We start from the raw sequence: 27,934 nt of genomic DNA on the forward strand, positions 1-27,934 counted from the left end.
GGTATTCTGTGTAGATCAGGGACACACAATCTGAATTTAATAAAACAATTCAATACTACTAGCCACCTAGCAATTTTATTTTGGCTTTAGCTATCCCAAATAGGTTGAGGTAATCAATCAAGTTAGAGTAGCTAGTTTGTCTAACTATCATCTTCGCTGGCATGCCTGCTGGCAAGATCGGTAGACTTTAGAAAAGCAAGCAATAACTAAATGTACTGAATAAGACTCACATTCCTTTCAATATTTTACCCATATTTTAGCAGAGATGCAGAGAAGCATATTTAGTTTCTTTAAAGAATAACCACTAATCAGGAGGATACAGACAGCTCAAAAGGTATGCTTAGATATGCAGAAAAACAAAAGTGTTTGACATAGAATTAAGCACAATGATTGTGGCTTTAGAGGGCAAGACAAATACGTTTAATGTGTTTGAAAAATGCTAAATTGTCCAACTAATGAACAGGAGCCAAGCCCCCCTCCTGACCACCCCCAAGCCATCCTCACATACTTTGTGCCCCCTCAGAGTATATGACGCTCCTGATAAATAGTACAGATATTCAAAAATTACAACATTATAAAGAACATTAATGAAACAAAAGTGAAGGCATTCATTCATTACTGTATTACTGTATTTCATCTATATGCTCTGTTCCAATGTAGAAGCGTAGTGACGTTGGCGCGTGTTTTACGCACACAGAATATTGCGTAGCCACATAGCCTGCTCTGCACTGCCTCATATCATTATGGGAATGCGATACTGTTACACTGCAGATATTGATTGATTTTATTGATATGTGTTAGGACTTGTAGTGAAATGCGAAATTTAGCCTTGCATTAATCCCTTATGTATAATTCAACTTTAGGTAGCTAGAAGGAATGGTTTAAAATGTAAAATGCTCAAATCATATGCTCTTATAAGAGGCCTAATTTGTCGAATAGTATGCACCGGTATTTTGGTTAGCGTTTCCCTTGTAGCCCATGCAATGGTCTGCCTGTCTGCAAACAAACCCCCATCAACAAGGGCGTCTATCTTTCGCAACGTCCAGGTTTGTGTAGGCCTACGTGTAAATATTTACGCATTCAAACCGCCGACTGACAACTAAAATATAAAGCTTACTACCACCATGGCTATTGGCTACTGTTCAGATAAATGACCAGTTAATTTCTGTTATCGGTGCTCATTCTGCTCACAAATGTGCTCTATTCTAGTCAGAGCTGCGGCTGTTCTCGTGAACAAACGCGACAGGCGCGCGCCAGCAGCTGACATCCCCAGTCTTGCGCTGAAGCCTGTCTCCGTATTCTGAATGTACCTAGTGTCTCATTTTTATTCTATTAAATATAATTGAACATTGTTTACGAATACATGATTCATTTTAAATAGCATATCTGTGCTGTAGTGCCGAGATTCGTTCTGGGCAGCTGTTTAGGCGTTTGTTATTCAAGGTTTTAAAACGAAGACCACGTTTTACGCTCTATTTTGATACTGAAGGGTTGGATTGATCTGCTGTTGCTTTGGGCAGTTGACGACTGGCTTGGGGGCTTATTGTTTTAGGACAAAGATCATCTCAAGTCTGGACTCGCAGGAAACCAAATACTGACATTTGTTTTTCACACCAGTTCTACTTTGGAAATACTGTGAAATAAGACGAGGTTTTAGTGTTTGGTTTGAAAACACTGGAAATTTTAAAAGCATACTCATTTCATGTCTTGATGATGCCTACTGTCAGATCCTGAAATATAGCTGCTTATTCAGGTAGGCTATATCAAATTTGGCCCTCAGTCAAGTCTTAAACTGCTAGGCTATGTTTTGTTCGTTTTCTGATAAGCTTATTTTAAAAACATTAGCATGTTATCTTGTTTCAGGACCATGCTCTCAACTGTAGGCTAGTATAGGCTAGTGCTGAATAAAATATTATAATAAAGTGGTAGGTGTATATTGTAGACTATATGGTAAATATGTATCATTTCAGTTTGAGACAATACACCATTGATATATGACATCTTAAAATATTTTAAATAAATATTTTATTTAACTATATACATATAGTTTTGAACAAGAATGAAGTCCTTACCTTATGCACTGCAATGTGTCCTGTCAATTAGTGAGCTTACCTGTTGGGCTTTCAAAGCGCGGACCCCAAAATGTCATTTGTCATCCGCCACCCCTTAAAATTATGATTTGTTTAGTAATATATGAAGAAAAACATTCTTAAAAATGTAATTTTAAACTTCAGGAGCTTAATTACCTTCTCATTGTGTGAGTGGAAAGCTCCTTGTCCCGGTGGATACATCTCTGCACTTTTGGAGAGGGACACTTGGAGACAGTGCTCTCTTTTTGCTTGATTGCATCATATTCACACCAGAATATTTTCCTCTGCATTCAAATGGTTTGTTTCAATAAAAAGGGGTCTCTGTGTGTCCAAAATATACCCCAGCAATGATTTTGGGCCACTCTAAGAGGCCCCAAGGCTTGGTGAGTCCACAAAAACCCAGTAGAAACTCTCTGAGAGCTCATTTGTGCAGCAAGTGACAATTGCTTCTCAGTATTGGCTGTATGACTGGTGGATGGGCCATATGATGTGAAAGCCATTGGGGGGGAGGACAGAGGGAGTTAGGGGAGGGTTATTTACTATAGGGCCAGTGGCATACCGTTTGAAAGGACATGTTGACGCCTGTGGGACTATGTACCCAAATAGGCCCTTACTGAGCATCTGGGGCCTTCTGTATTTTACAGTAATGGTTGAGTCCAAAATGAGCACCCCTACACATTCAACTTACATGGAAGTGCCCCTTTTGCAGGGATTTCTGGGAAGAAGAAGGAGGCTAGAGGTTGGGACTTTGGAGAGAGAGAGGTATAGAGAGAGGCACTTTGTAAAGGTAAGAAAAGCTATGTTCCACGATGGTTAGGGTGCCATTGGATGAATATTAGGTATATAGAGACTCTAATCTCAAAATATATCCAGAAAAATTTAGGTTTTCAGGTGCTAGGTGGTGTCTGTATAATGCTATAAAGAAGGGAGGGTCAGGCCATTATGCTGTGCATAAACAAGGAAATATGGAAGCACGGCTAGGGGGAGCCATAGCTGGGAAGGGAAGGGAGCTTGCTGGCTCTATGCTACTGCAGAGGAGATGTTGGTTGGATTTAGTCAGTAAAACTCAGTCAGTAAAACTCCGGAAGAAACTGTATTGTTGTCTATTGTGTTAATTAGTCAGTTATTGTCAGATTTATATTGGTCTCAAGGCTGTTGTCCAAAGGGAAGTGCCCAAACTGCCTCACAGGCTGTGCTCTGTAAAGAAAGATGGGAAGCTGTCATGATTGAACAATAAGAGAGAAAATTATTAAAATAAAGAGCAAACATGCAAATGGTAAACTTTGTAAAGATTTTAGTGTGTGAGAACCTGTAGAATTTAGTTAGCTTGCTCTGCTATGTGCTTTTTTAGAGAGCTGTAAAGATGGCCGCTCCACTGTAGGGAGAGTGGTGAGAGTAACTGCCCACTTCCTGATTGAAGCACCATCGCAACTGCTTTGTTTGCATTCATGCTCAGGCAAAATGTGTTGTTTGAATACAAATTACCAGCTTTAACTTAGAATTAAGTTAATTATTTAGGAAATAATGGTGGTATTTGAGGTTTCAGGACATGGGCCTAGACTAACTGCTTCAAACAGGGAGTGCTGCAGTGTCCTGAGTCTCTGAAGGCTCAGCTGTACAGTAGCACAGTGGTGATCGGTTAACTTGAAAGGGAGACGTTAGTTTAACGGCGTGGGGTCTGGTCAGCTGTTTCCCTGAAATAACATATTGGGTTGACAGCCCATATACATCAACTTTTCCATGCATACACTTTTCTACTGAGTAGAAACACAGTTTACTATGGGATGGGTAGAATTGAAACCACCAGTTATAAAGCATTAAATTGGGAGGAACAGTTAAGCACAGGCTTCATTTGCACAAAGGGTTAAATTACACTGCCGCTTGCTTGCATTTCTGTGATGATGATAGACAGAGTATTAATGTTAAAATGTCTGTAGTAGTGCTTTATGTTTCTTAATTTACTTAATTCTTTGCTGTTTTCTTAGTTTTAGAAATAAAAAAATGCCCCCCCAGGTTAAAGAAAACAATTAACCCTTTCATGACCTACTTTTCAAAGCCGTATTGGGTTGAGTCGGGGGTGATGGGTAACAAGTTATTTCTCAGATGTGGTGTTATCTGTAAAGGGAAAGACACAAAAAGAGAAATAATTACCCAAATGAATTAGAAATTGTATCCATAGATATATTTCAGATCTCAGAAAGTGGCATATGTTGTCTCACCGATGTGGTAAGCGAAAGCCAGATTATATTCTCATGAAAACTGGCCATTTTAATCAGATTTCTTTAAGCTACTATCTCCCCATTTGCTTCTTTCCCCCATATTAATTTAAATAACATCCTATCCAAACCCACAAACTAATATTTGCCTGAATGTAAAGGGTTAAAACGTGCTCTGGAGTGACATTGCTACGCAGTCCATATCGTTGGTGCTGAAATCTGACTGAGTTTTTTTCCCCCATAAAAATATGTACATTTACTGCCCCCTCTGGTAGATTCAGGCACAGAAGAGTGAGTGGGACCAAAGACAAACAGGCAACTCTTGATAAACCCTTGTCTCCGCCTGTACATGTGGGTGAACCTCTGCCAGAACCCATGTACATTTAGCCACTGTTGTAATCCCACAACTGGTGTGTGTGTTTGTAGTGGCTGTGGTCTCAGCAGGCATTCATATCCTGTCATTTGCACTCAATGAGGTGAGAGACTAAAAGAGATTATGAGCAGGCTCTCACTTTGACACCGCTCTCAGTCTGATATCTGTCAAATTCAACTCGTGACTTTGGTCCATTAAGGCTGTGCTTTTTCAAAAACACCTTAGTCTACAATTACGTGTTTCTGTAACACATTTGAACATGAGCACAAGTACCACTGTGAAGAATGAGAAATCACTTCTCAGACATTAATTCTCAACTCATATAAGTTAAATTAGCCTCTGAATTCCTCCACTAGAACACGGTGAAATGATTTCACTTCATGTACAGTAGTGTCTTTGATGTAGTACTATGGTTATGTCAACCGTGCTGCCCTACAACAGGTTTCTCTTCCACCAAGATTGAGCTGTCTGTCGTCTCTGCTTCTCTGTATGACTCAGTGTCTCTGCTTCTCTGTATGACTCAGTGTCCCACCCAGTGGCTGTCAGCGCACATTGCTTCTAACTACCACTCGAAGGGCATGATTTCCTCATTTAGCCTGCTAGCGTTGCTATCGCAGCGACACTGGAGCTATCAGTCTTTCCATAGAGGCACATTCAAATCGGCCTGGTGCTGAAGTGCTGAACAGAGGGCTGCTATGCTTAAAGAGAAAGTTGTTAACTCCTTCACTGCCAAATGCCACTGCTACTCCAGATTTTAGACTGTTAGACTTAGACTCCAGATTTTAGACTTCTGTTTTGGTTTGTAGCTACTGTATGTTCTACTGCAGCAGTAGCCATGTGAGCCAACAAAAAGTGGATTGAAGAGTAGCCCCCCCCCCCATATATTATTTTGGCTACATCTCTTCTGTGCACTTTTTAGAAACAGCTGACAATGGGAGTCAGTTGCACGACAGCTGTGTGACTGTTAGCAGCTGTAAAACAGAAACGCAACCATGAGCACCCTCATCTCAGTAGGTCTTTGTGTGCATCATGTGGCATCATAATACCTTTCAAGATCATGTCCATGTAAACCCACACCTGAAGACAAACACAGCTAAAAAAACAACAACATATTTTGTATTTGTATTTCAAACATGTGGAAGAGATGACCCAGCATTTTGCCTTTAAGCCACCTCGGTTTCGGTCGCAGTGATCTAGGTACACCTTTAGCAACCACTGCCGATCTTTGAAAATGTCCATCACTCTAATTCAACTCGTGCAGGTTAAATTAGCACCGTGAAATTATTTCACTTAATGTAAAGTAGTGGCTTTGATGTAGTACACAACAGTTTAAGCAACTGTGTTGCCATAGTACAGGTTTCTCTTCCACCAAGCTCAGTCTGTTGTCGTCTCTGCTTCTCTGTACGACTCAGTCCTGGCCAGTGTCTGTTAGCTTCCATTGCTTCTGACCACCAGTTGAGGGGCACGACTTCCACATTTCGCCTGCTAGCGCTGATATCGCGGCTACACTGGCACGATCAGTCTTTTCCATAGAGACACATTCAAAGCAGCGTGGTGCTGAAGTGTTGAACGGAGGGCTGCTATGCTAACAGAGATAGCTGTTAACTCCTTCACTGACAAATGCAATGTCTTTGTATAGTAGGCAATGTGATCCCCTTTTAAAAACTGCATGAAAGGCTGTAGAGAGAAATGCTGTCTAATCTCATCTAGAAATTGAAAGAACACTATTGGCTGTGCACAGATGCAGTCATATTTTCCCCAAATCTTGATGGATGTTGTCTTTTCTTTAGGCGTCACATCGATCAGAGCCCGAAGTCGCAGTCCAGGAGCTTGTCAAACCCTCCAACGTAAGCAATTACATTCCTCCACTCACTTGTCAACGGCTACAAATACTTCTTTACAAATTTTACTCAGATCATTTTACTTAGATATTTTACTCACATGGATAATACAAAGGCTCTGTCTGACACTTCTTAATATAGCCTATATACTCCACTTTGATCACGCTTTCACTATTTTACCTACATTTCTGTCAAATAATAAGGGTGTTTTATGGAAACTTACTGCAATGTGTATAACATTATTTTGTTTGTTGCTACAACTCTGGGTGTCAGTTGCTCGATAGCTGTGGTACGGTTGAGGGCAGCTGTGAACACCTTCATCCCAGTAGCTTTTTGTGTGCAGTTGCATCATATAGTGTCTTTGACGTAGTACACTACAGTTTAAGTCAACCGTGCTGCCCCACAACAGGTTTCTCTTCCACCAAGATTGAGCTCAGAGTCTGTCGTCTCTGCTTCTCTGTATGACTGTGTCCCGCCCAGTGGCTGTTAGCGCACATTGCTTCTAACTACCACTCAAAATGTATGACTTCCTCACTGGAGCTATCAGTCCCCTCCAGAAAGGCACATTCACATCGGCCTTGTGCCGAAATACTGAAAAGGAGGGCTGCTATGCTAATGTAATGGAGGTAAGAAAGTGCCATAAGTTTACTCCACACAGCTAGCTTAAATGTCTCCAATGGTGCTATCGGATCATTTTCTATAGAGCAACTGGTTAGTAAGTTGTCAAGGAGGGCGGTCACGTGTGGCGGTCACGTGTGTTTGCGATTAGAGCACCACTGGTTTGAGCCCAGTAAGGGGACACGGGGACAGTTGAGGAAGCAAAGCTGTTAGCAGCACACTGATTTAGGTTTCACTAACAGAGATGGCTGTTAACACCTTCACTGCTGTCCAATATCAACTGGAAATTGAAAGGACACTATAAGCTGTGCTCAGGTACAGTGATTATTAGTTGTAAGTGCATGTTATTTATTTCAGGCATCAGAGTCACAGACCAGGAGCTAGTCAGACCCTTCAGCGTAAGCCATTACAATTCCTCCACTCACTTGTCAACAGATACAAATACAGAATTTTAAAGATACAGAATTCTACTTAGATATTTTATTCACAACAATGATACAAAGGCTCTGACACTTCTTAATGTAGCCTACATATCACCTCCACTTTGATTAAAGCGTTCACAATTTTACCTATATTTCTGTTTTACGTAAACTTTTATTTTAGCTGTTGCTATACCTCTGTGCACGCCTTTTCTGACAATGGGTCTCAGTTGCACGACAGCTGTGGTACTGGTGTTGGTATAATGGACGTCACGCTTCTTGCTTAGCGAGTACCACTTCCTCCTGATTCGGCTCACACAGAGGCTCAAACCCAGGATCTCTTGTTTGCTAGCACATGTGACCGCCCTCCCGAAGCCTCTTACCAGTCATGCCACACAAAAAGCTAGCTATTTGGTGGCGCAAAGTGGGGACACTTCAGGCTGAGGAGTAAGTTTTACATATCCCCATGTGCTACATCAGAAGCTGTCTTGAAACAGCAACCATGGACACCCTCATCTCAGTAGCTCTTTGTGTGTGCAGTTGCGTCATAACTTTCTAGATCATTTCCATGTTAACCTGAAGACAAAACCAAAACAAACACAAAATATTACAAAAATCTTTTAGCACTTTGTCATTGTCACTCCTCATTCCTCTAATTCCATTCACATTAAAGAAATATTTCCATGGAAGTTGGCGTCACTCGACACTGCAGCCATGGGATAGTGAACCAATCAAAAGTGGATTGAAGAGTAGCCTTTTCCCCGTAACCCAATCAGCATTGTGTATGCATGAGCCACTCCCACACCCTGCCCTTACATGGCACGGAGGACTGGCCAAGGTCCACAGATGGATGTAAAGGCTGCTAGTTCAGAGACAACAGAGCCACAATACCAGACCACTACAACTATTACTTCTACTACTACCACTACTACTACAGAACCACAACTACCAAGAGTACTACTACAGAACCAGAAGGCGGAAACAGCTACCGACTTGACTCAGGTAAGATTCGATTACTAGTCATAATTTTAGATTAAATCAATGGACATTGAATTTATCTAGCACAATAACATATTTTTTGGTCACAATTTCAGATTGAATAGTGCAAGTTGTAGATCACACTGATATCAAAAGACGTAATCCCTTCCAATGATTGCATAAAAAATTGTACATTCATCAATACTCTGAGAAGAGTATTTATTTAACTAACATTTCCATCTAATGTGTGACATATATGGTATTTTAAACTCCAGTTTCAGAACTGGACAGCAACCATCTGCCATTGGCTACAGCAGAATACTTAAAATGTTCTGTTTGTTAAAAATAAGGGGTATAATGTTGTGTCCCAATCTTGTAGAGTCAGCCGATGTTAAAAGAGCAGACAGTAATCTGTTCTTCAGCTGTATGACAATATTCTATTATTATTCAGCTACATTCCAGATGCAGTTGCAGAATGTTACGTACACACTAAAAAGTTTATTAAATATTCACAAGGCTGCTTTCTGAATATTCTGAATACAAGTCAAAGCAAATCACCCCACATGATTCAAATGCAATAAAGTTGGCACTACTTGCAGACATGAGCGATGTACATACTAAAATACTCTCTTCTCTCTCTAGGACGACAGTGAAGTCGTATGTGCAGCAGCAGCCATGGACAAGGAGACAGTGGTCCTAATCCTACAAGGCATGGAGAAAGTCTCCTCCTTCGCCGCCACCATCAACCCACTCTTCAACATTGTCACTGCAGTGGTGAAGGTGACAAAGAACCTGGTCGCCAAAGACCTCACCCAAGACCCGGAAACCCAACAATTGGACCACATCCATGTCAAGTTGGAAAGCATCTCCAAGACAAACCAGCAGATTCTGAAGCAGATTCACCTGGACGAGGTCAATGAGAAGTACAGCAAGTATGAGGAGTATATCAAGCACCAGTACACCGCCCTCAACACCATGGTGACACAGTTCAAAAACGACCCTGAGGAAAGAGAGCGCTACATGAAAGATTTCCAGGAAGTCTATGAGAGAGACAAGGATACCCTTGCTCTAGACACATACTACAGCAGTGTCATAAATGAGAATAAAACCTTTGAACAAAGGGGTTTGCTGGAGGTGTACCTTGAGCACTACAAGCAAAACCGAGACGTCATGGAGAAAAAGTGTTCCCAACTGGCTAATGTCTTTCGCATGGGCCTGATGACACTAATGGCATATACGGTGGTCACAGAGGATGATGAGGCTGAAGTCAGGGAGAAATGGGCCCCCAGGGTGGAGAAGATTCAGGCCAAGATGGATGAGGCGCTGGCTCAGTGTGAGGGGAACTGATCCTCATCCACTCCCAGGGTCGGGTGGGCATATGAGGGCGTTATAGAGATACTTTGGGATTTTGGCAATGAGGCCCTTTATCTACTTCACCAGAGTCAGATGAACTCATGGGTTCCCTTTTTATGTCTGTGTCCAGTATGAAGGAAGTTAAGGTAGTTTTGTGAGTCACTGCTAACTAGCATTAGCGCAATGACTGGAAGTCTATGGGTATCTGGGAAGTCGTCTAACTCTGGGGAAGTAGATAAAGGGCCTCATTGGCAAAATCCAGAAGTATCCCTGTAAGGTTAAAAGCTGTTTGGAGAATGGAATGGATTAAATCTAGATTGTATAATATTTTGCTATGATTAGTGTTGCACTTCAGCCCTCATGTTTTCTATTTACCACTGCCGACTCTGTCATGTTTATTTTCAGAAATGAGTCTGAATGCGTACTTTATGGTAACCTTGTATATCATTGTTTTTTCTTCCTTCGATTAAGTGTACTTTTGCTTCTTGACGTTTTCTAAATAAATGCTTTTTTGCACTTGTTGTTAATTGTTATTCATGTTTATGCTCTTACATGGAGTTATGTAAATGGCACCATTGGTGATAAAATATAGTCCACTTTATTAGGTTCAAAACATTTACACAGAGAATGTTGCAAAGCGTACAACATACTGATGAAGTTGATTTTCAACAGTGTTGGCCAGTGTTCATTTCAAACTATTTACAAAGTTACAGAAACTCCGTGAGTGTTAATTTTTTTACATTTTAATTTAACTAGGCAAGTCGGTTAAGAACACATTCTTTTTTACAATTACGGCCTACTGGGGAACAGTGGGTTAACTGCCTTGTTCAGGGGCAGAACGACAGCTGACCTTGTTAGCTTTGGGATTAAATCCAGCAACCTTTCGGTTACTGGCCCAACGCTCTAACCACTAGGCTACCTGCCGCCCCTAAAAAAAGCTAAAAAGTTAAAAAGCCAACACTTTCGAAAGTGTAACATTAACTCTGTGTAGTGTGGAACAATATAGATACCTTTTTGTCTTAAATGTAACACTATTAGAGTTTAAAACATTCACTTTTCTTTTTTTAAGAACTTGTCAATAGATTGCTCTACTCTCTCTCTCTTTCTCTTAGACTCCTGTCTCTCAATCAGAAGCTACCATCCTCCCCAACCCTTTCAAGCACTACCTGGTTTTGACTTCTGTTTCGTGACCCCCTGCTTGTCATCATGTCGGAGATGGAGATCGTGGAGGACCGGGCCAAGCTGAAACAGGGCCTGGTGAAGGTGCTGCAGTGTGTGGCCACCATCTCATCTGCTGCGGCTGTGGTCAACCCCATTTTTGGCGTGGCCGGCTCTCTAATCCGAGTGGTGCTGCACCACGTGGACGATGAGGACATCCAGACACTGAAGCGCGAGTTTGGCTCGGTCAACCGTGCCCTGGACCAGCTGTCCCAGCAGAACCGCGGCGCACTGCTACAGATCAAGAAGGAGACGCTGGACGGCCAGTACTGCCGTGTGGAGGAAAACCTGCGCAGCCAGTTCCGCAAGTTCATGGAGATGGTGGAGGCACGGCCCGAGCACTGTGAGCGTAAGAAGGACGACTTCGAGGAGAGCTACTCCAATGACCTAGGCGACCAGAACCTGCACACACTCTACGAGGGTGTGGTGGGCAAGCCCAAGCTGTTCAGCCGGCCCATCCTGGAGGTGTACCTGAAGCACTCGCAGGGCGACCGCCGCACCATGGAGAACCTGTGCACGCGCCTCACATACCTCTTCTGCATCGGCCTGATCGCCCTCATGGGTTACGCCGCTGTCATCGGAGATGACGAGGAGGGCATCAGCGACGAGTGGACCGAGAAGATGGAGAACGTGCAGGAGAGGATGCAGGAGGCCCTCCAGAAATGCAAGTGAAGAAGAGGAGGAGAAGGAGGTGTAGAGGCTGCTACTTGTCCTCCATATGTAGGACTCTCTCCACATTCCCTCTATGACTTAGGAACCCCCCCATCACTTTTCTCCTTACTCCAGGACAGCTGTGTATGCAACATCTCTATTTATTCAACCAGTTAATTGACTATCAATGTGGATCATAGGAGGTTGCTGGCACCTTAACTGGGGAGGATGGGCTCGTGGGAATGATTGGAGCAGAATTAGTGGAATGGTATCCAATACATCAAACCCAGTTTCCGGGTGTTTGCCATTCCATATTCTCAGTTCCGGCCACTATTATGAGCCCTCCCCTCAGCAGCCTCGTGATGTGGATTCATTATTCTTTAATGATCACATGGCTATTCACTGATGGTATCTATGAGTTAGAGTTAAGTAGATTGAATGAAAACAGTTAGTGATTTGCCTCATCCACAGCAGTAGTCAATGAACAGACCTATATAATATACGTGAATGTTGATATGGAAACCTGCATACACAGCGGTCTGACAATCAACATTTGGACTGGCTCTCAATTAGATTTAACTATGCCATTCCTATCTTCTAAAGAGTAAGATGGAGTGGTTTTAATGTCTGACAATATTCAGCACTTTCGAAAAATATGTTCTCTTGATGGTATTTGCTGGTGATTTAGAGGGAGACACAGAGAACAGGCTCATTCTGTTGCATGAATGTAAGATTCAACATAATGGGTATCTATTTGAACAGATATATACTCCATGCAATTCTAATAGTGCCACTGATGCAACCTAGCACTTTCAGTAAAAAAAACATGATCTATACTGTGGACACTATTAACATAGCAGGCCAATTGCCTAAATACAAAAACAATTGACTTTACTGTGGGTTAATTACTATTACTTTACTTATTACTGTAGGTAATTTGTAACTATATATCTGCAGCTAAATGAACTGTTATTTAGCATTTAATTGGAAATAGCATAAAAAACTATTGATAAATAATGCACCGCAAAATCTAACTTAACCAAAATCTAACTTAAAACAAATATCCAAAGTTATCTAAGAATGTATTTTTGGCGGGGATCCTATAGTTTACCCCCCAGACACACAACACTAGCATTATGTTGCTTCCATAATTATTCAACAAAAACACTAGACTGTCTGTCAAAGCGCTTTGGCCCGGATAATGAAGTCAGTGGAATGATAATCATACTGTAACTAACACTAAACACTTGTAGCCTGTTTTAATTTAATACCAAAACCGGCCTACTATACTGTCCAAAAACACTACTGTTTCCTTTTCAACCATATTGTTTGGTGTTTGTTTGTTTTCATGAACACACTACATTATGGTGGATGTGATGTGAGCCAACCAAGTGCAGTGACAACACTAAACTATATGTGACAACTAATCACACAACAATACAAAAGGTCAAAGTATACATTAGCTTTAAGTGCTTCCTCTCTTATGGGTTCGCTTGTATCTCAGATAAATTAAGTATTAGCAAAAATGTTTGTTTGTTTTTACCAAGGGTGCGTTCATAAATTCACTCTGGCCATCTACTACGATTTCAGAGCACTCTCGTCTGAGTGTGTCAGAGCGCAGAATAACAGATTCATTTTCGTACATGCAACACCCGTTGAATATGACCGATGTCAATAAACATCTGCAAAGAAAACGTATTTAAATTGTTGCCAGCAGCACAGTTAGTCACCAACACTCTATAGACAACATGAGTGAGGTGTTCTCTCATTTGTGTCTTGAAGTAGCTAGCAAGCTAGCCAACTTTAGCCAGTTAGCTTAGGTGCTTGACTGCCGTTGTGAGGTCAGAACGCTCAGATCAACCCTACTCCCCGGCCAGAGCGTCCATTGTGCCCTCTAAACGCTCCGAGAGCAAAACGCTCTGAATATACAAACGGAGAATCTGACAACACTGAAAAAATATGAAGGCCCAGAGCGCGCAAATTACGAACACACCCTAAATAATTTGATTTCTGGGGAATTATCTTTGCCCTGTGACCCCGTTTCTTTTCACTTAATCTATTATATTATTTTCATATTTTGAAGCAATTTACACCAAAAGTAATGTAATATATAAAAAAAAATACTCAAATACATTATGGGGATGTTTTGTAGATGTTTTCGGGATTTTATATATCTTATTTTGCCATAGTACTTTTTATTTTGATAAGAATCCTGACCAACAGTGTCTCCTCTTACGCTGTGGTCCATGTTCTGTGTTCCCTTACTGTGTCTTGCCTAAGAAAGGGTTCACAGTTATGTTTTCTGTTCTTTACTTCATTTGTCCTTGTGCTCTAAAGCACTGCTGTTTGATTTGATCTCTTCTGTGCTATTAACCCCACTACTCAGATTTCCAGTGTTAATGATGCCATTTCTATGCTCACAGATCCAAGAGAGCTCTCCATATCTATGTTTCATAACCCTATATTCAATGGAATGGCTATTCTGTGGTAGCGGTCCCTGTCTTTCATATTGTTACAACCGAGATGTATGGCTGTTAAATAGTTATAATTCTGCACTGTTAAAATGAATAGATGGGAATATATTTACCTCTTTAGGGCTTTCTGAAAATATATGCTCCTCATCTAAACTTCATAGCCTGTTTTTTGTTATGTTGTTCTTTAGTTGCCTGGTTGTACTATGCAGCATTATCAATAAAGATTGAAAGTTAAATATCACTTGTATTAGCTTGATTTTATGCATTAAAATATATTGAGGAATTCACAATAGTATTATCATTTTAATTTGGTTTATCTCAAAATGATGATGAGGGGCAATACATACAGTCAGGTCCATGATTTTTGGCACCCTTGATTAAAAAAAAAGTCAATACAATAAATAATACAATTCGATAAAGGCTCAGTGTAGTTACCGTCGCAAAGGGAGGCTGCTAGAGTATTGAAAACGGGCGCAAAAATATATCATTTTTAACCCTATCTTTTGAGACTTGTTAAACAAAATCTCGTTCTCTGAGCAATTGTATTAGTATAAAAAATCATTTATAAATGTTTTTGAGCATGCAATATAAAGTCTACACCCTCTTCAATTTTGCTGCCTTAAAATGTAAACTTAAAAGGGATTAAATTCCCCAAAAAATTCTACAGATCTAAACAACCTACTCAACATTTTCAAAGTGAAAGAAGGTTATAGAAATATTTCTATACTAATACAAAATAACTGAAATCATAATTGGATAAGTCTCCACCCCCCTTAGTTAATACTTGGTGGAAGCACCTTTGGAGGCCATTACAGCTGTGAATCATTTGGTATAACATTCCATCAAATTTGCACAACTCTTAGGGCAACATATATCCATTGTTTTTATCAAAATTGCTCAAGCTCATTACATTTGGTTGGGAATCATTGATGGACAGCAATATTCAAATATTGTCTCTGATTTTCAAGCAAATTTAAGTCAGGACTGAGACTAGACCACTCAGGTACATCTCTTGGAAAGCCATTCTGGTGTGTCTTTGGCATTAACATGTGTGTAATTGTCTCACTGAAAAATAAAACCCTATCCAAGGGTTAGGTTTTCAGAAGACTGAGGCGGGTTTTCTCTAACTTTTTACTTTGGCTTTGCTCCTTTAATATTTATTTTGATCCTGACATACTCCCCAGTCCCTGCCGATGACAAGCATACCCATAACGTAATGCTGCCACCACAATGTAGTTTTGAATTTAGGCCAAAAAGTTTATTTATTTGCTGTTTTGTCTTGCAGTATTACTTAACGGCCTTGTTGCAAACAGAATGGATGATTTGGAGTGGATTTTTTAAAAACAGGCTTCTTTTTTTCCCTTTGTCATACAGGCCAGTAATATGGCGTGAATGTAATGTTGCTGATTCCTTTGTATTTTAAAATATTGTGGTGGCAGCATCATGTTATGGGTATGGTTGTCACCGGCAGAGACTGGGGAGTTTGTTAGGATCAAAATAATTCACCTCAGTCTTTTGAAACCCCTGGGATTTTATTTTTCTGTAGGACAATTACACACATCTTAATGCAAAATACACATTATCCAATTATGATATTTCGGTATTATTATTATTATTTCAAAATGTTTTTGTATAACTTTCTTTCACTTTGAAAATGTGGAGTAGATTGTGTAGATCTGTAGGGAAAAAAGTTCAAGGGAGTGTAGACTTTCTGTAGGCACAGTAGCTCAGTATTTGTATTATTTATTTTATACAGTTTTTTTTGCTCATTTTCAAGGATGCCAATAATTATGGACCTGACTTTATCTGGGACATTGAAAAAGGTAGGCGCTGAGAATTGAGAAGTCCATGCAGGGATAGACTGGGACCAGAAATAGGAATTAACATTTCTAACACACTGGCCCATTTTCTTCCCCAAGACCCAAATTATTCGCCAAATAATAATTTTGTGAAACAAAAAAACTAACAATTTATCTGCCATTTGCTCAAACTGCCCTATGCCCAGTCTGCCCCTGAGTCCATGGCCTAATCCCAAATGGACCCCTTGAGCCTATGCACTTGCAGAGATCTGAGAGGATTTGACTTGTATATATGCAATATGGTAAAACTTCCACTTAGCTTATCAGAGGGCAAGGTGGAGCTATTACCATATTGATTGCATATGTTTAATGTTATCAGATCTCCACAAGTGCATCATGTACAGTTGAAGTTGGAAGTTTACATACACCTTAGCCAAATACATTTAAACTCAGTTTTTCACAATTCCTGACATTTAATCCTAGTAAAAATGCCCTGTCTTAGGTCAGTTAGGATCATCACTTTATTTTAAGAATGTGAAATGTCAGAATAATAGTAGAGAGAATGATTTATTTCATCTTTTATTTATTTCATCACATTGCCAGTGGGTCAACAGTTTACATACACTCAATTAGTATTTGGTAGCATTGCCTTAAAATTGTTTAACTTGGGTCAAACGTTTCGGGTAGCCTTCCACAAGCTTCCCACAATAAGTTGGGTGAATTCTGGCCCATTCCTCCTGACAGAGCTGGTGTAACTGAGTCAGTTTTGTAGGCCTCCTTGCTCGCACACGCTTTTTCAGGGCTTTGTGATGGCGACTCCAATACCTTGACTTTGTTGTCCTTAAGCCATTTTGCCACAACTTTGGAAGGATGCTTGGGGTCATTGTCCATTTGGAAGACCCATTTGCGACCAAGCTTTAACTTCCTGACTGATGTCTTGAGATGTTGCGCCAATATATCCACAGAAGTTTCCCTCATGATGCCATCTATTTTGTAAAGTGCACCAGTCCCTCCTTCAGCAAAGCACCACCACAACATGATGCTGCCACCCCCGTGCTTCATGGTTGGGATGGTGTTCTTCGGCTTGCAAGCCTCCCCCTTTTTCCTCCAAACATAACGATGGTCATTATGGCCAAACCATTCTATTTTTGTTTCATCAGACCAGAGGACATTTCTCCAAAAAGTACGATCTTCGTCCCCATGTGCAGTTGCAAACCATAATCTGGCTTTTTTATGGCGGTTTTGGAGCAGTGGCTTCTTCCTTGCTGATCAGCCTTTCAGGTTATGTCGATATAGGACTCGTTTTACTGTGGATATAGATACTTTGTACCTGTTTCCTCCAGCATCTTCACAAGGTCCTTTGCTGTTGTTCTGGGATTGATTTGCACTTTTCGTACCAAAGTACGTTCATCTCTATGAGACAGACTTGTGTACTACTGTTTGTACAGATGAATGTGGTACCTTCAGGCATGTGGAAACTGCTCCCAAGGATGAACCAGACTTGTGGAGGTCTTGGCTGATTTATTTGGGATTTTCCCATGATGTCAAGCAAAGAGGCACTGAGTTTGAAGGTAGGCCTTGAAATACATCCACAGGTACACCTCCAGTTGACTCAAATGATGTCAATTAGCCTATCAGAAGCTTCTAAAGCCATGACATAATTTTGGGGGATTTTCCAAGTTGTTTAAATGCACAGTCAATTTAGTGTATGTAAACTTCTGACCCACTGGAATTGTGATACAGTGAATTATAACAGAAATAATCTGTCTGTAAACAATTGTTGGAAAATCATCACTTGTGTCATGCACAAAGTAGATGTCCTAACCGACTTGCCAAAACTAACAAGAAATTTGTGGAGTGGTTGAAAAACGAGTTTTAATGACTCCAACCTAAGTGTATGTAAACTTCCGACTTCAACTGTATGTTCCTAGGCCATCATTGAAAATAAGGATTTGTTCTTAACTGACTTGCCTAGTTAAATAAAGGTAAAATAAATAAGAATAAATGTATAGGGTCCTTTTGGGATTGGGTCCATGTGTTGCAAAAAGCCAATCAGGTAGTGGCTGTAGTACATGGCTCTCCATCTCTGTTCCTGGAGAGCTACCTACCTGCAGGTTTTCACTCCAACCCTAATCTAGCACACCTGATTCTAATAATTAGCTGGTTGATAAGCTACAACTGGGGTTTGAGTGAAAACCTACAGGAGGGTTCCTCTCCAGGAACAGGGTAGGAGATCCCTGCTGTAGCATAATTTCATACCTCTAGGTGTCAGAATAGACGTGGAATCCTGATAAGTAAACGTGGTAGCACTGCTACTGTAGGCACCAACACACGGTGCCATATGAGTGAATTTAATACCTAATGATGAAGTGCATTTTAACATTTGCTATTAGCTGCCATAACTCATAAGTAGTTAAAACATTGTTATAATAAATCACTATGATGTATTAGTGAATGTCATTTTCTTGTTGCCAGGTGATGCTGTTGCTTGAAGATGCTTGTTTCCAGGTAGAACCTTTTTGGGTTTCATGTAGAACCCTTTCTACAGAGGATTCTACATGGAACCCAAAAGGGTTCTCCTGTGCGGACAGCCAAATAACCCTTTTTTCTAAGAGTGTACTGTATATTTCCACCAGAGGGCCTGGTGTATACCAAACTGTATTACAAAGTCAATGTATAGGCCTATGGGCCGTTTTGATAAGCCTCATGGTGGTCTAAATGAAAAATACATTCATTTGGGAAAATATGTTACTATGAGAGTAGGCTTACTTAAAAGTCTGCTTTTGTTTTTAGGCCACTGCACTGTTAAAGAAGATACATCTAGACAGCGCACACAGATATAGGCTACTCGTCTGTGGTATGTCCCCATGCCAGCCGGAAAAACAGGTTTCCCCCCACACTCCCCTCCCCTGAGTCGGTGGACCAAAACTGAGATGTATTAAGACAAGTAGGCCAACTGTCTGAGAAATAGGATATTGTCTTACCTGCATAACTTCATGACTTGTCGGATTCACTTGTTTCATGTGCAGTTGGCATATATGTGCAGCTCCCACAACTTTATGCATCAGTCAGAAGTCATCGTTTGAGACAGGCCGCTGCATGCTTCCAAGACACTGAAAAATAGGATATATGTTTTATTAAATGGCAATTAAATGCCGTTAAATTCAATTGTGTTATGTCATCGTTTCATAACATATCAATGAATAGAAAGTTATAATTGTGCATTAACCAAATCTATATGCATATTATAATGATTTATAAATAATGATTTGCGTAATGGTTTCTGATCATGCGGGGTTTGGGAGTAGGCGAGGCGCGCTCGCGCACCAAGTCTATGGCGCGCACAGAGAGAGAAGGACGGGGGGGATAATAAAACTGATGCAATTAATTGTTTTAGACACTAGGGAGTTTCTTTCAATTCATTGTAAAAAATTGTAAAATGGACCAATTTCATCAATGTAATTGAACTGTCATATAAGCCTATACAATATTAGACACAACATGGCACAATATTATTTTGATTATAAGGTCAAAAAGCTTCAAACAGTCATGAACATTCCCAAATTGTATACAACACTTCATTAATTGGATTTCAATAAGAAAACTCCTGAATAGAATGTTGGTTAAACAAAAAAGATTAGGCTAGAAAATATTTTATCTGCTATAGGTAGTACATAAAAGCTTTCCCTGTAGGGGAGATGCGCTCGGGTAAAAGGTATCGACGTCTCACCCATCGATCAATGTCTTAACGGCTAAAACATGTCACACTATCACACATTTATACAAAAGTGTTGTACATACCGAATTGTTTTAACCATTTCAGAATAGACAATGTGTGCACATCCCGCACCCATTTTCAAGAGCTGACTCTTTCACGCAAAGTGCGCAATAGTCTTCTTCCAAGATCTTCAGCCAAACGCCTGTACCTGAGAATCTGGGAAAATTACAGTCAGTCACAGTCACATCTATCTTTCCCTCTCTCATAAGAGCTTACCAAAATCATCTAAATGTAAGCACTGGCGGTTAAGACAGGGGAGAGGGAATCCAAAAATATTCCACCGCATAGTGTGCGCTTCTCTCTCTCTCTCTCTCTCTCTCTCTCTCTCTCTCTCTCGCCCCCTCTCTATCTCCCCCCTCTCTCTCTTTGTCTCTACGTATAAAACTGCAGATATTAAATGCGTGGCGGTAAATCCTGCTCTCTTTTTGGACCTCTCCTCAACATCACAGTGAAAAGAAAGCTGTGGGAAAACTGAAGAAGAAAATCTTAACTGCAGCTGTTGGGGCTGATCGGGCGTGAAGGACAAGTCGAGCCACTACCAGGTAAAGAAACGCTGTGCTGTTGTAAGAGAGGAATGGGTTTCTCGAACAACAAGACAGGGGTCAGGACTGCAAGGTGTGCCCAGTGTTACTCATGGGGCTTAGCCAAATGCGTGCGTAAATGTACCCATACAGTGCGTCTCCATCATACATGGGCATGAATAAAAACACTGAATTATTATATTATTCTACCTACTCAACTGCAATAGTTATTAATTACAGTTGGAGTAATACAAATGTAGAAGTAAATTAAACTCAGGATCAAAATGTGCTATAAATTGTTAATATTTTTTTCTCAAACATTGGATATTACAACACAGACGGTTGGCAAAAACATAATCGAAGATATTCCAATAAAACACATTTAACTGGTGTTTATTTATTTAGGCTTGGTTAATTGGACATCATGTATTTGAAAATGACGCAGTGTCTGTATGACGGTCCGTCCTCTACGGATTGTGGTGTAATCATTTAGCCTATTAGAGTTTGCAGACAAGGGATCCTAGGGGATTTTGTAAATATATTGCTTGAGTTTGGTCGGTTCTGAAACCAAATGAGGCATAAACAGACCCAGTGAAGGGCTGCTCACACCTCTGTCTATTTCAGTCATTTTATGACATGATAAATGTATCATCCCTTTTGGCTTTAGATTGTCATTTGTTTTACATGCAAATGTTGCATCTCATTCAATATTATACAGATTTTTACCTTTGACCTTGACAATATCAGACATATAAAAATGTAGCTCTTGTATACAAGCATCTCTAAAACGTGTCTGTAAATAGTGGCATAGTCACATTCATGGCCAGTGATTACACTTGCTGCCTGACTAGAGCACTTTATTGATTTAATTATGATATTCTATGTATTTCTTTTTACTGACTGTCAATCATTAAAGGGACAATCAGCGGTAGAAACTATAACAAAAAACACCCCACTGCGATAACGTTTGTAACGAAAAAATAAATAATCATAAACAGTCCTATGGATGTAAGGACTGACCATCCATAATATAAAAAATATATGTTTGTTTACATTGACTTTGTTGACAAACATTGGAGTTAAACAAGCTTATATTTTGGGTTCTGATACAGTACGATAGTTGAACTAAGCTCATTATGCATTTCTAAGTTATATTTTTTCAGGAATCAATGTGTACATATCATTACTTTATAAGTCCAAAAATGTATGTAGGAACTGCTGATTGCCCCTTTAAGATTGAATAACGATGTGACCCATAAATGTGTGTTTTGGTCTCTAACAAGGTACTCAATATTATTTGTAAATGTCCAAGTGTGTTCCTCTGGAGGGAAAACTCACACCCTGCGCCCCAATAAGGATTTGAATGTTAAATGTTATTATAGGGCATTCAACCACTTTAGTTGAGATTACTATGCAGCTTTTCCCTCCAGATTTTGAGCATGATTCCTGAAGACCGGCACACCTATGCCAAGCATTGACACATAGTTTAACTTTCCTATTGATTCTCCCTCCAGAGTATGGCAAGTCCTCTGGAGAAGGTGGTGGCCCAGAAGAAAGAGGCCATCGAGGCTGTGATGGAGAGTTTTGAGCGAGGGGCTGAGGTGTTGGCCAGCGCAGTAGGCGAGATATTCCCTCTCTGTGTGGCAGCCGCCCCTGTCCTACGACTAGCCCTGGACAACGTGCAGAGCAAAGAGGTCTTCTATGTCAAAGAGCAGTTCCTGGCCGTGAGGAACAAGCTGGACGTACTGTCCACCCAGCTGGAGGACATTGATTGTGAGATTAAGAAGGGCAGGCTGGATTCCCAGTACTTCTCGGTGGAGGAGAACATCAGGAACCAGTTCCGGAAATATATGGGCATTCTGGAGGCCAAGCCACAGTTTCAGGAGGTCAAGAAGATGCTGTTTCTGGAGCACTTCTCCAAGACCGGAGGGGAGAAGAACCTGTATGTGCTGTATGATGCTCTGATGGGCACCAACAGCTTTGGGGAGTCCATCTTGGAGGTGGTGGAGAGGTAAAGTGTTCTTAACCATGCTAAATGGGCCTTTACGCACCTGGGGAGCATGGTGTTTGTTGAGTGTTTTAGTTTGAGAACACTTATGGCATGAATTTGAACTGTTAACTTGTGATTATGGTAAATAGGATGACTACTTTTATTGTTATTCATAACAACTGAGTGGTTGGTTCTTCATCTGTCTCAGGTATGAGGCGAGGAACAGGCGCATACTGGAGGACTTCTGTGTGAGGATGAAGGAGATCTTCTGCCTGGGCCTGATTGCCCTGCTGGGCCACTGTGCCCTCACCAAGGGCCCCGATGAGGAGCAGGAAACCATCCACGTCTGGAGCAGAAAAATCGAGGAAGTGGAATTAAAGATGAAGGCATGCATCGAGGCCTGCGTAGCAGCCTTCCCTGAACAGGCCTGCCTTGACGCCCAGCGTCTTCTCCAGGAAAAAGAGGAACGCAATCTTCAGGACACGGCTCAGGAAGTACAGGAATTTCTCACCAGGAAGTACGACTGGGTGAGCTGGTCGGTCCGAGTGGTCAACCACTCTGGCAGCAGCTATCGGAACTGGCGTGCCGGGGACCACTTCCAACACATGGCCGGTCAGAATTGGTTTGAGATGCTGCAGGTGAACGATACCAACCTGGTGGTTTCCTACAGCACCAGTCCCCAACCGGTGCCCCGCGACTGCATCCGGCAACTGATGGAGGGCCCGGGGAAGAAGGGTGATGCCCAGTCTGTGGTGGGGGTCCTGGAGAAGCAGCTGGCAGGGTTTGTGGTGCATGCTGTCAGTCACCATAAGCAGAGTGAGGCCAACTGGAGCTTCCCTGAGGACTGTCACTACTGGGAGAGGCACAAGAACGTGGCGCTGTGCGTACACTCAGAGTGATGCTGATAGAGGTGCAACAAGTCAGACAAATAGGGATCATTATGTAATCAACCTGAAGGGTTATTCTAAATTCTTAATTGACCGACTCAAAGAGGACGTGTGGGAAATGATGGTAAATGGTGATGAGGTTTTGTGAATACGACACGCAGTTTGTCCTATCCATTACGTAATACTATGCACTGTGTATTGCAAGTAGCTTTGGTGGCAATTAGATTCACTGTATAGAAATCTGAATGCATTGCTAATTGGAGGCAGTGTTACAATAGTCCAGTGTTTGCAGAGTATTTAATGAACTGTATATGCATTTTATTATAAGTGACTAACCCCTACCATAGCTTATGACCAAATTTTACTCAATACTCTCTCGTAGTTAAATAGCTTAACTCAATGCATCTTACCCTACTGCCAAATAGGAATAACCTTGCTGCCCACAATTCCACAGAGATGATTTTGATGAGATTGCAACTGCTGAGCTATGCTCTCATTTTGTCTCTCTACGACACAGGCTGGCCTACATTACAGTGAAAGAGAGCATGGAAGCTATTTTGCCATCCGTGAAAACAACTTGGCAGTGTTCTCTACTGTGCCTTGTCTTCACAATACACTCAAACCCTTGCTTCTGAACCCATAGCAGGCATGCTGCAGTAGCAGAACTTTAATGGTATTACCTCCCTAGCTGTGCCTATTTGTGAACAGATTATTCATGCCAGTTGTTACAGCATGGATGTGAAGTGATGTTTAATTGACTAATCTTTCTAATTCCTACTAATTCAGTCCTAATAAAAACAACATCCGAATTCTAAATTTGTCATTATACTTTGTGACAATAAACGGCAACACATCGGCCGTTATTGGATGTATATATGTGTGTCTTGCCTGTCTTGTGTAAACATGTTGACGTCTATTGCCATTAAAGCAAGCTAGTGCACCCGCACTCACCGGGGCCCCTACTAATTGAATTGATATTTGCACATAAGTCAGCATTTCCTGTCCACAGCTTTGGTTAGATAGTCTATGAATAACCTTTGGCTGTGCTAATATCCTGTAGACGAGCTCCAAAGTGCTTGGATCAGCATGATGGAATCACACATTATCGGTGTTGGAGGTGGAGAGCGGTGGAAACGGTCATCATTTCTTGGCCGGTGGAGTAGCTATATGGTTCTGCCAGGGTTTTAGCCTCAGTGGTACACTATTGTCAATCAAGCCTGTCAAAATTGATTGAGCGCAGTCTGTAATATACAGTGCAGTAGGAAATAGACCTTTTTTAATCATCCCCTTGTCTTCCATGCACCTTCTCTTAATGTGTCTATGGGATGTGTGAGGAAAACAGGGGTTAGGAGATTTCTTGTTGTTTACTAGGGTGATATAATAGAGTAACATTTCTCCTCTCTGAAGGTTGAGTTTCATAGTCAAGGGTATGAGTTCCATACAAAGGGTCTCATTGATCATACATTTACCACCATTGAAAAACAGGTGGTGTTTGAAGAGATTGAATGCTGCAGACCGATGGGTGTGTCAAATATTCACCATGAAAGATCACTTCTCTTCAAACACCCCATAAAACCTGTCCAGCAGACCACTGGTGAAATGCATCATCACAACAGGATAAACAATGCCACAAAATTGAATTCCATTGCAACTTTTTCCCAGGAGGACGGGAAATTGGGGTTAACAGGGCATCCCTGGACTTCATCAGCCTACCATAGTAGGCTATAGTATAGTATATAAGTATGGAAATAATTGCAATGTATCAATTCATAGGCTGGTGGGGTTTACATTTTTATTTTTTTAAATACAGGAATGGAGTATTGTTGTCCCTCTCCATGGTCTGTTTATCACTGTAGGTTGGTGGTTAGTTCAGCTCTTATTGCAGAAACCATACAGCATAAACCCATGGAATCTCTTGTATTCATTAGTGGTTCTGTGGGCTTTTCCTGGGTAACGTCTATTGATCCATGGAGCTCTACTCCTGCATAAAGAGCTTTCCCTGTGATAGCACGTCAATTCCAACTGACAATATGGAACGATCAAAGCTTCTGTTTGCTTTGTAGGGAAGGAGCTAAGGTTACTTTGTTCATCTGGTTAAAAATATTATCTGGGTTTCTCCATAATGAATGAGAAAGGTTGTATGGTGACATGGAGCTACTCTGAAGACAGAGGGCGCTATCAACAAACAGATCAACAGGCTTCTGATTGGTCTTCTCCAAGACTCCCTCAGAATGACAGATTTGCATGTTGATTCTCCACAATCTGCAGCTGTCTCAAAGCAGTTAGGGATTAACATTTGAGGGTTTTTACCATATATTGTGCATGACCATGTTAGATTTTTCATACCAGATTATTTGCAATATGTGGTAAAATGTTAAACCTTTCAAAACTAGAACATAATCCTAATCTGAAGACATTTTCCAAAACATCTTGATGTTTACTTTCACTTTCATAAAGTATTCAAAGATTCCTATAATTCAACAGGACCACATGTAGCTGATGTAAGCAGAGTATGTCAGAGTATGTCAGAGTATTGATCCCTGTCTTCCATCTCCAAATCGCCCCTAGATACGGATGAAATAGAAAAGAAGCGACGGCTGACATTTCCATTGGAATCTATGCCTATATACTTCCACTCTGTGACAATCAGCACTGAGGAGACAGGACACGAAATCCATCATGTTGTTTGCACAGAATGGCTGAGCCCCCTAATGTTAGGGGACATTAATGAACAATCAGCAACAGGTTTGTTGGATTTAATATTTTAACCTGCTTAGGCATTCTAATAAACCCTATCTAGTAGATCCAAAGTCCTGTTTAAACACATGTTCTTCTCCTACTAGCCACGTTTACCCGTCTTCAGGAAGAGATCGCAGCTAATATCAATATTTCATAAACAAATGAGTGATTTGATGGAGGGCAGCATCAGAGTGGCCCTGGAGGGTTCTGAATCAATGGCAGGATGGCTCTGCCTGGCTGTCTCTGCCAATCCCAGCCCAGGATAATGTTATTACCCATCAGTCGGAATGGACCATCGACCAGCCTGCTGCTCTTTAAGTGGGCTAATCCGATAAAAAGCATTAAAACATTTGTTCAGTGACACACAGCAGCAGGTCCAGCCCAGCACTCAGGATCGACTCTCTAAAAGGTCTCTCTCCTGGTTGGAGGATCTGCGGTTGGGGCTGTAGTCTTATGGGTGTTCAGCTAGGAGTAGTGGTATATGGGACTCTATGAAATAGTGTATGGAATGTCTACAGAACACATCTTTATGGTGAAATACCATAGAGAAAGTGTGTCCAGTGAATACCAAACATGTTTTTGCCATGTGCTCTTGCCTCAAATAGTTCCCTCATGTTGGGCAACACTTCCGGTCTACCCCCAGGCCCTCAGTGCTCTCCCCTCAAGGCCCCATTACGTTTGTGCAGTATACTGTAGACTAGACTTTCCCCAGCAAAATTTCTCTCCTCATAACGGTTTACACATCACGTCAGCAGCCAAGAATCTCAGCCGATTTGTCTGTGTCATGGCTGTCTCTCTCACTCTCTCTCTCTCTCTCTCTCTCTCTCTCTCTCTCTCTCTCTTTCTCTCTTTCTTTCTTTCTTTCTCTCTCTCTCTCTCTCTCTCTCTAGGAGATAAGAGCCAGAATTTCTTGTTTGCTCTCCTCCCCCAAACTTACCCTCCTCCCTAAACTACACACAGAGTAGTACCTCTTTTATACTGTCCAGCACATCAACCAATTCAGTTAGAGGATTCATCTACTGTAGCCTTGTATGAGCTGGGTGTTAAGGGCTATGGAGTGTGTGTGGGGAGGGGGCTAAGAGGCCTTCCCCCTGGGGAGTATAAGGAGTGTGAGCGAAAGCGTGAGAAAGAGGAAATGGAGGAAGGGAAATCAGGAAACCATACAGCAGCGATCTATGATTGTCAACGCACAGGAAGTAATAGTTTGGAATCTACATAGAATCCCCATCTAAACAATCCACGTCATAACTGGCTGTGTGAATTTTTAATTAGACATTAGTCTTTCAGGGAAAGGGTCACATTTAGAGTAAAGTACCAGCTTCAACCTCAGTCTGGGTGGTTCCCTGTAGCAGGACTATAAATAGTCCCCCAGGCTTGCTGTTATTTGTCTGTCCACAAAACCATTAGTGAATTGAAGTTGTAATCTGTATATTCATCTAAACAATTCAGTGTGCTCTGTAAAACATGTGCTCTCTCTGTTCTCTCTTTTTCTCTTTTCTCTCTCTTTAGCTCTCTCTCTCTCTCTCTCTCTCCTCTCTCTCTTTACTCTCACTCACCCCCACACGCACTCACCTCTCACTCTCTTACATGCACATATACTGTACAATACAACCAATCACTACAGAACTTCAACATGGAGAAAATACAATACATATTCTTCAAATTGTTTGGATTTCTTACCTTGTCCTTTGAGACTGACACCATAGCAAGTTCCATGTGTGCAACTTAAATGGTGTAAAATTGTCTGTAAGACAAAATAACATTCTGGATCACAACACTGGTACAAGTATAACTGTATCTAAATATTTAGCAGACTTTGGTGGACACTCATGGTTACCCTATGAGGTCTCTCTACTAAGCACTGTGGCACTCCTCTCTTCCTATGAATGGTATTAGTTGTTTGGCTGGCAAAGCGTGGGCCTGTGTGTGGTAGGCTGGGGTCCACAGCAGGGGGCCATGGCCAATGATACTGGAACAATGAGGCATGTG

The 27,934-nt window shown here is 41.3% G+C and overlaps 3 protein-coding genes and 1 long non-coding RNA gene across 4 annotated transcripts; 3 read left to right on the top strand and 1 right to left on the bottom strand.

The window, feature by feature from the left end:
- Positions 1 to 292: 292 nt before the first annotated feature.
- LOC115178528 (uncharacterized) lies at positions 293 to 27,849 on the bottom strand. Its single transcript, XR_003872644.1, has 6 exons — positions 27,626 to 27,849; positions 19,832 to 19,964; positions 19,015 to 19,143; positions 4,138 to 4,205; positions 2,247 to 3,287; positions 293 to 2,165 (listed from the first exon to the last, which is right to left on the bottom strand). It is a non-coding gene; the product is annotated as an uncharacterized LOC115178528 (long non-coding RNA).
- LOC115178522 (protein rapunzel) lies at positions 2,791 to 14,472 on the top strand. The gene is made up of 3 exons (XM_029739767.1): positions 2,791 to 2,877; positions 6,470 to 6,526; positions 11,001 to 14,472. The coding sequence occupies exon 3, from the start codon at positions 11,095 to 11,097 to the stop codon at positions 11,776 to 11,778; it is 684 nt and encodes a 227-aa protein (XP_029595627.1). The 5' UTR covers positions 2,791 to 2,877; positions 6,470 to 6,526; positions 11,001 to 11,094; the 3' UTR covers positions 11,779 to 14,472.
- On the top strand, positions 6,558 to 10,409 carry LOC115178518 (uncharacterized). Its single transcript, XM_029739752.1, has 2 exons — positions 6,558 to 8,559; positions 9,178 to 10,409. Exons 1-2 carry the CDS (start codon positions 8,374 to 8,376, stop codon positions 9,880 to 9,882), a joined length of 891 nt encoding a protein of 296 aa, XP_029595612.1. The 5' UTR covers positions 6,558 to 8,373; the 3' UTR covers positions 9,883 to 10,409.
- LOC115178514 (protein rapunzel) lies at positions 20,149 to 24,080 on the top strand. The gene is made up of 3 exons (XM_029739738.1): positions 20,149 to 20,350; positions 21,844 to 22,340; positions 22,528 to 24,080. The coding sequence occupies exons 2-3, from the start codon at positions 21,847 to 21,849 to the stop codon at positions 23,216 to 23,218; spliced, it is 1,185 nt and encodes a 394-aa protein (XP_029595598.1). The 5' UTR covers positions 20,149 to 20,350; positions 21,844 to 21,846; the 3' UTR covers positions 23,219 to 24,080.
- Positions 27,850 to 27,934: the final 85 nt, after the last annotated feature.

Source organism: Salmo trutta, chromosome 3 (assembly GCF_901001165.1).
Source record: "Salmo trutta chromosome 3, fSalTru1.1, whole genome shotgun sequence".
NCBI lineage: Eukaryota > Metazoa > Chordata > Actinopteri > Salmoniformes > Salmonidae > Salmo > Salmo trutta.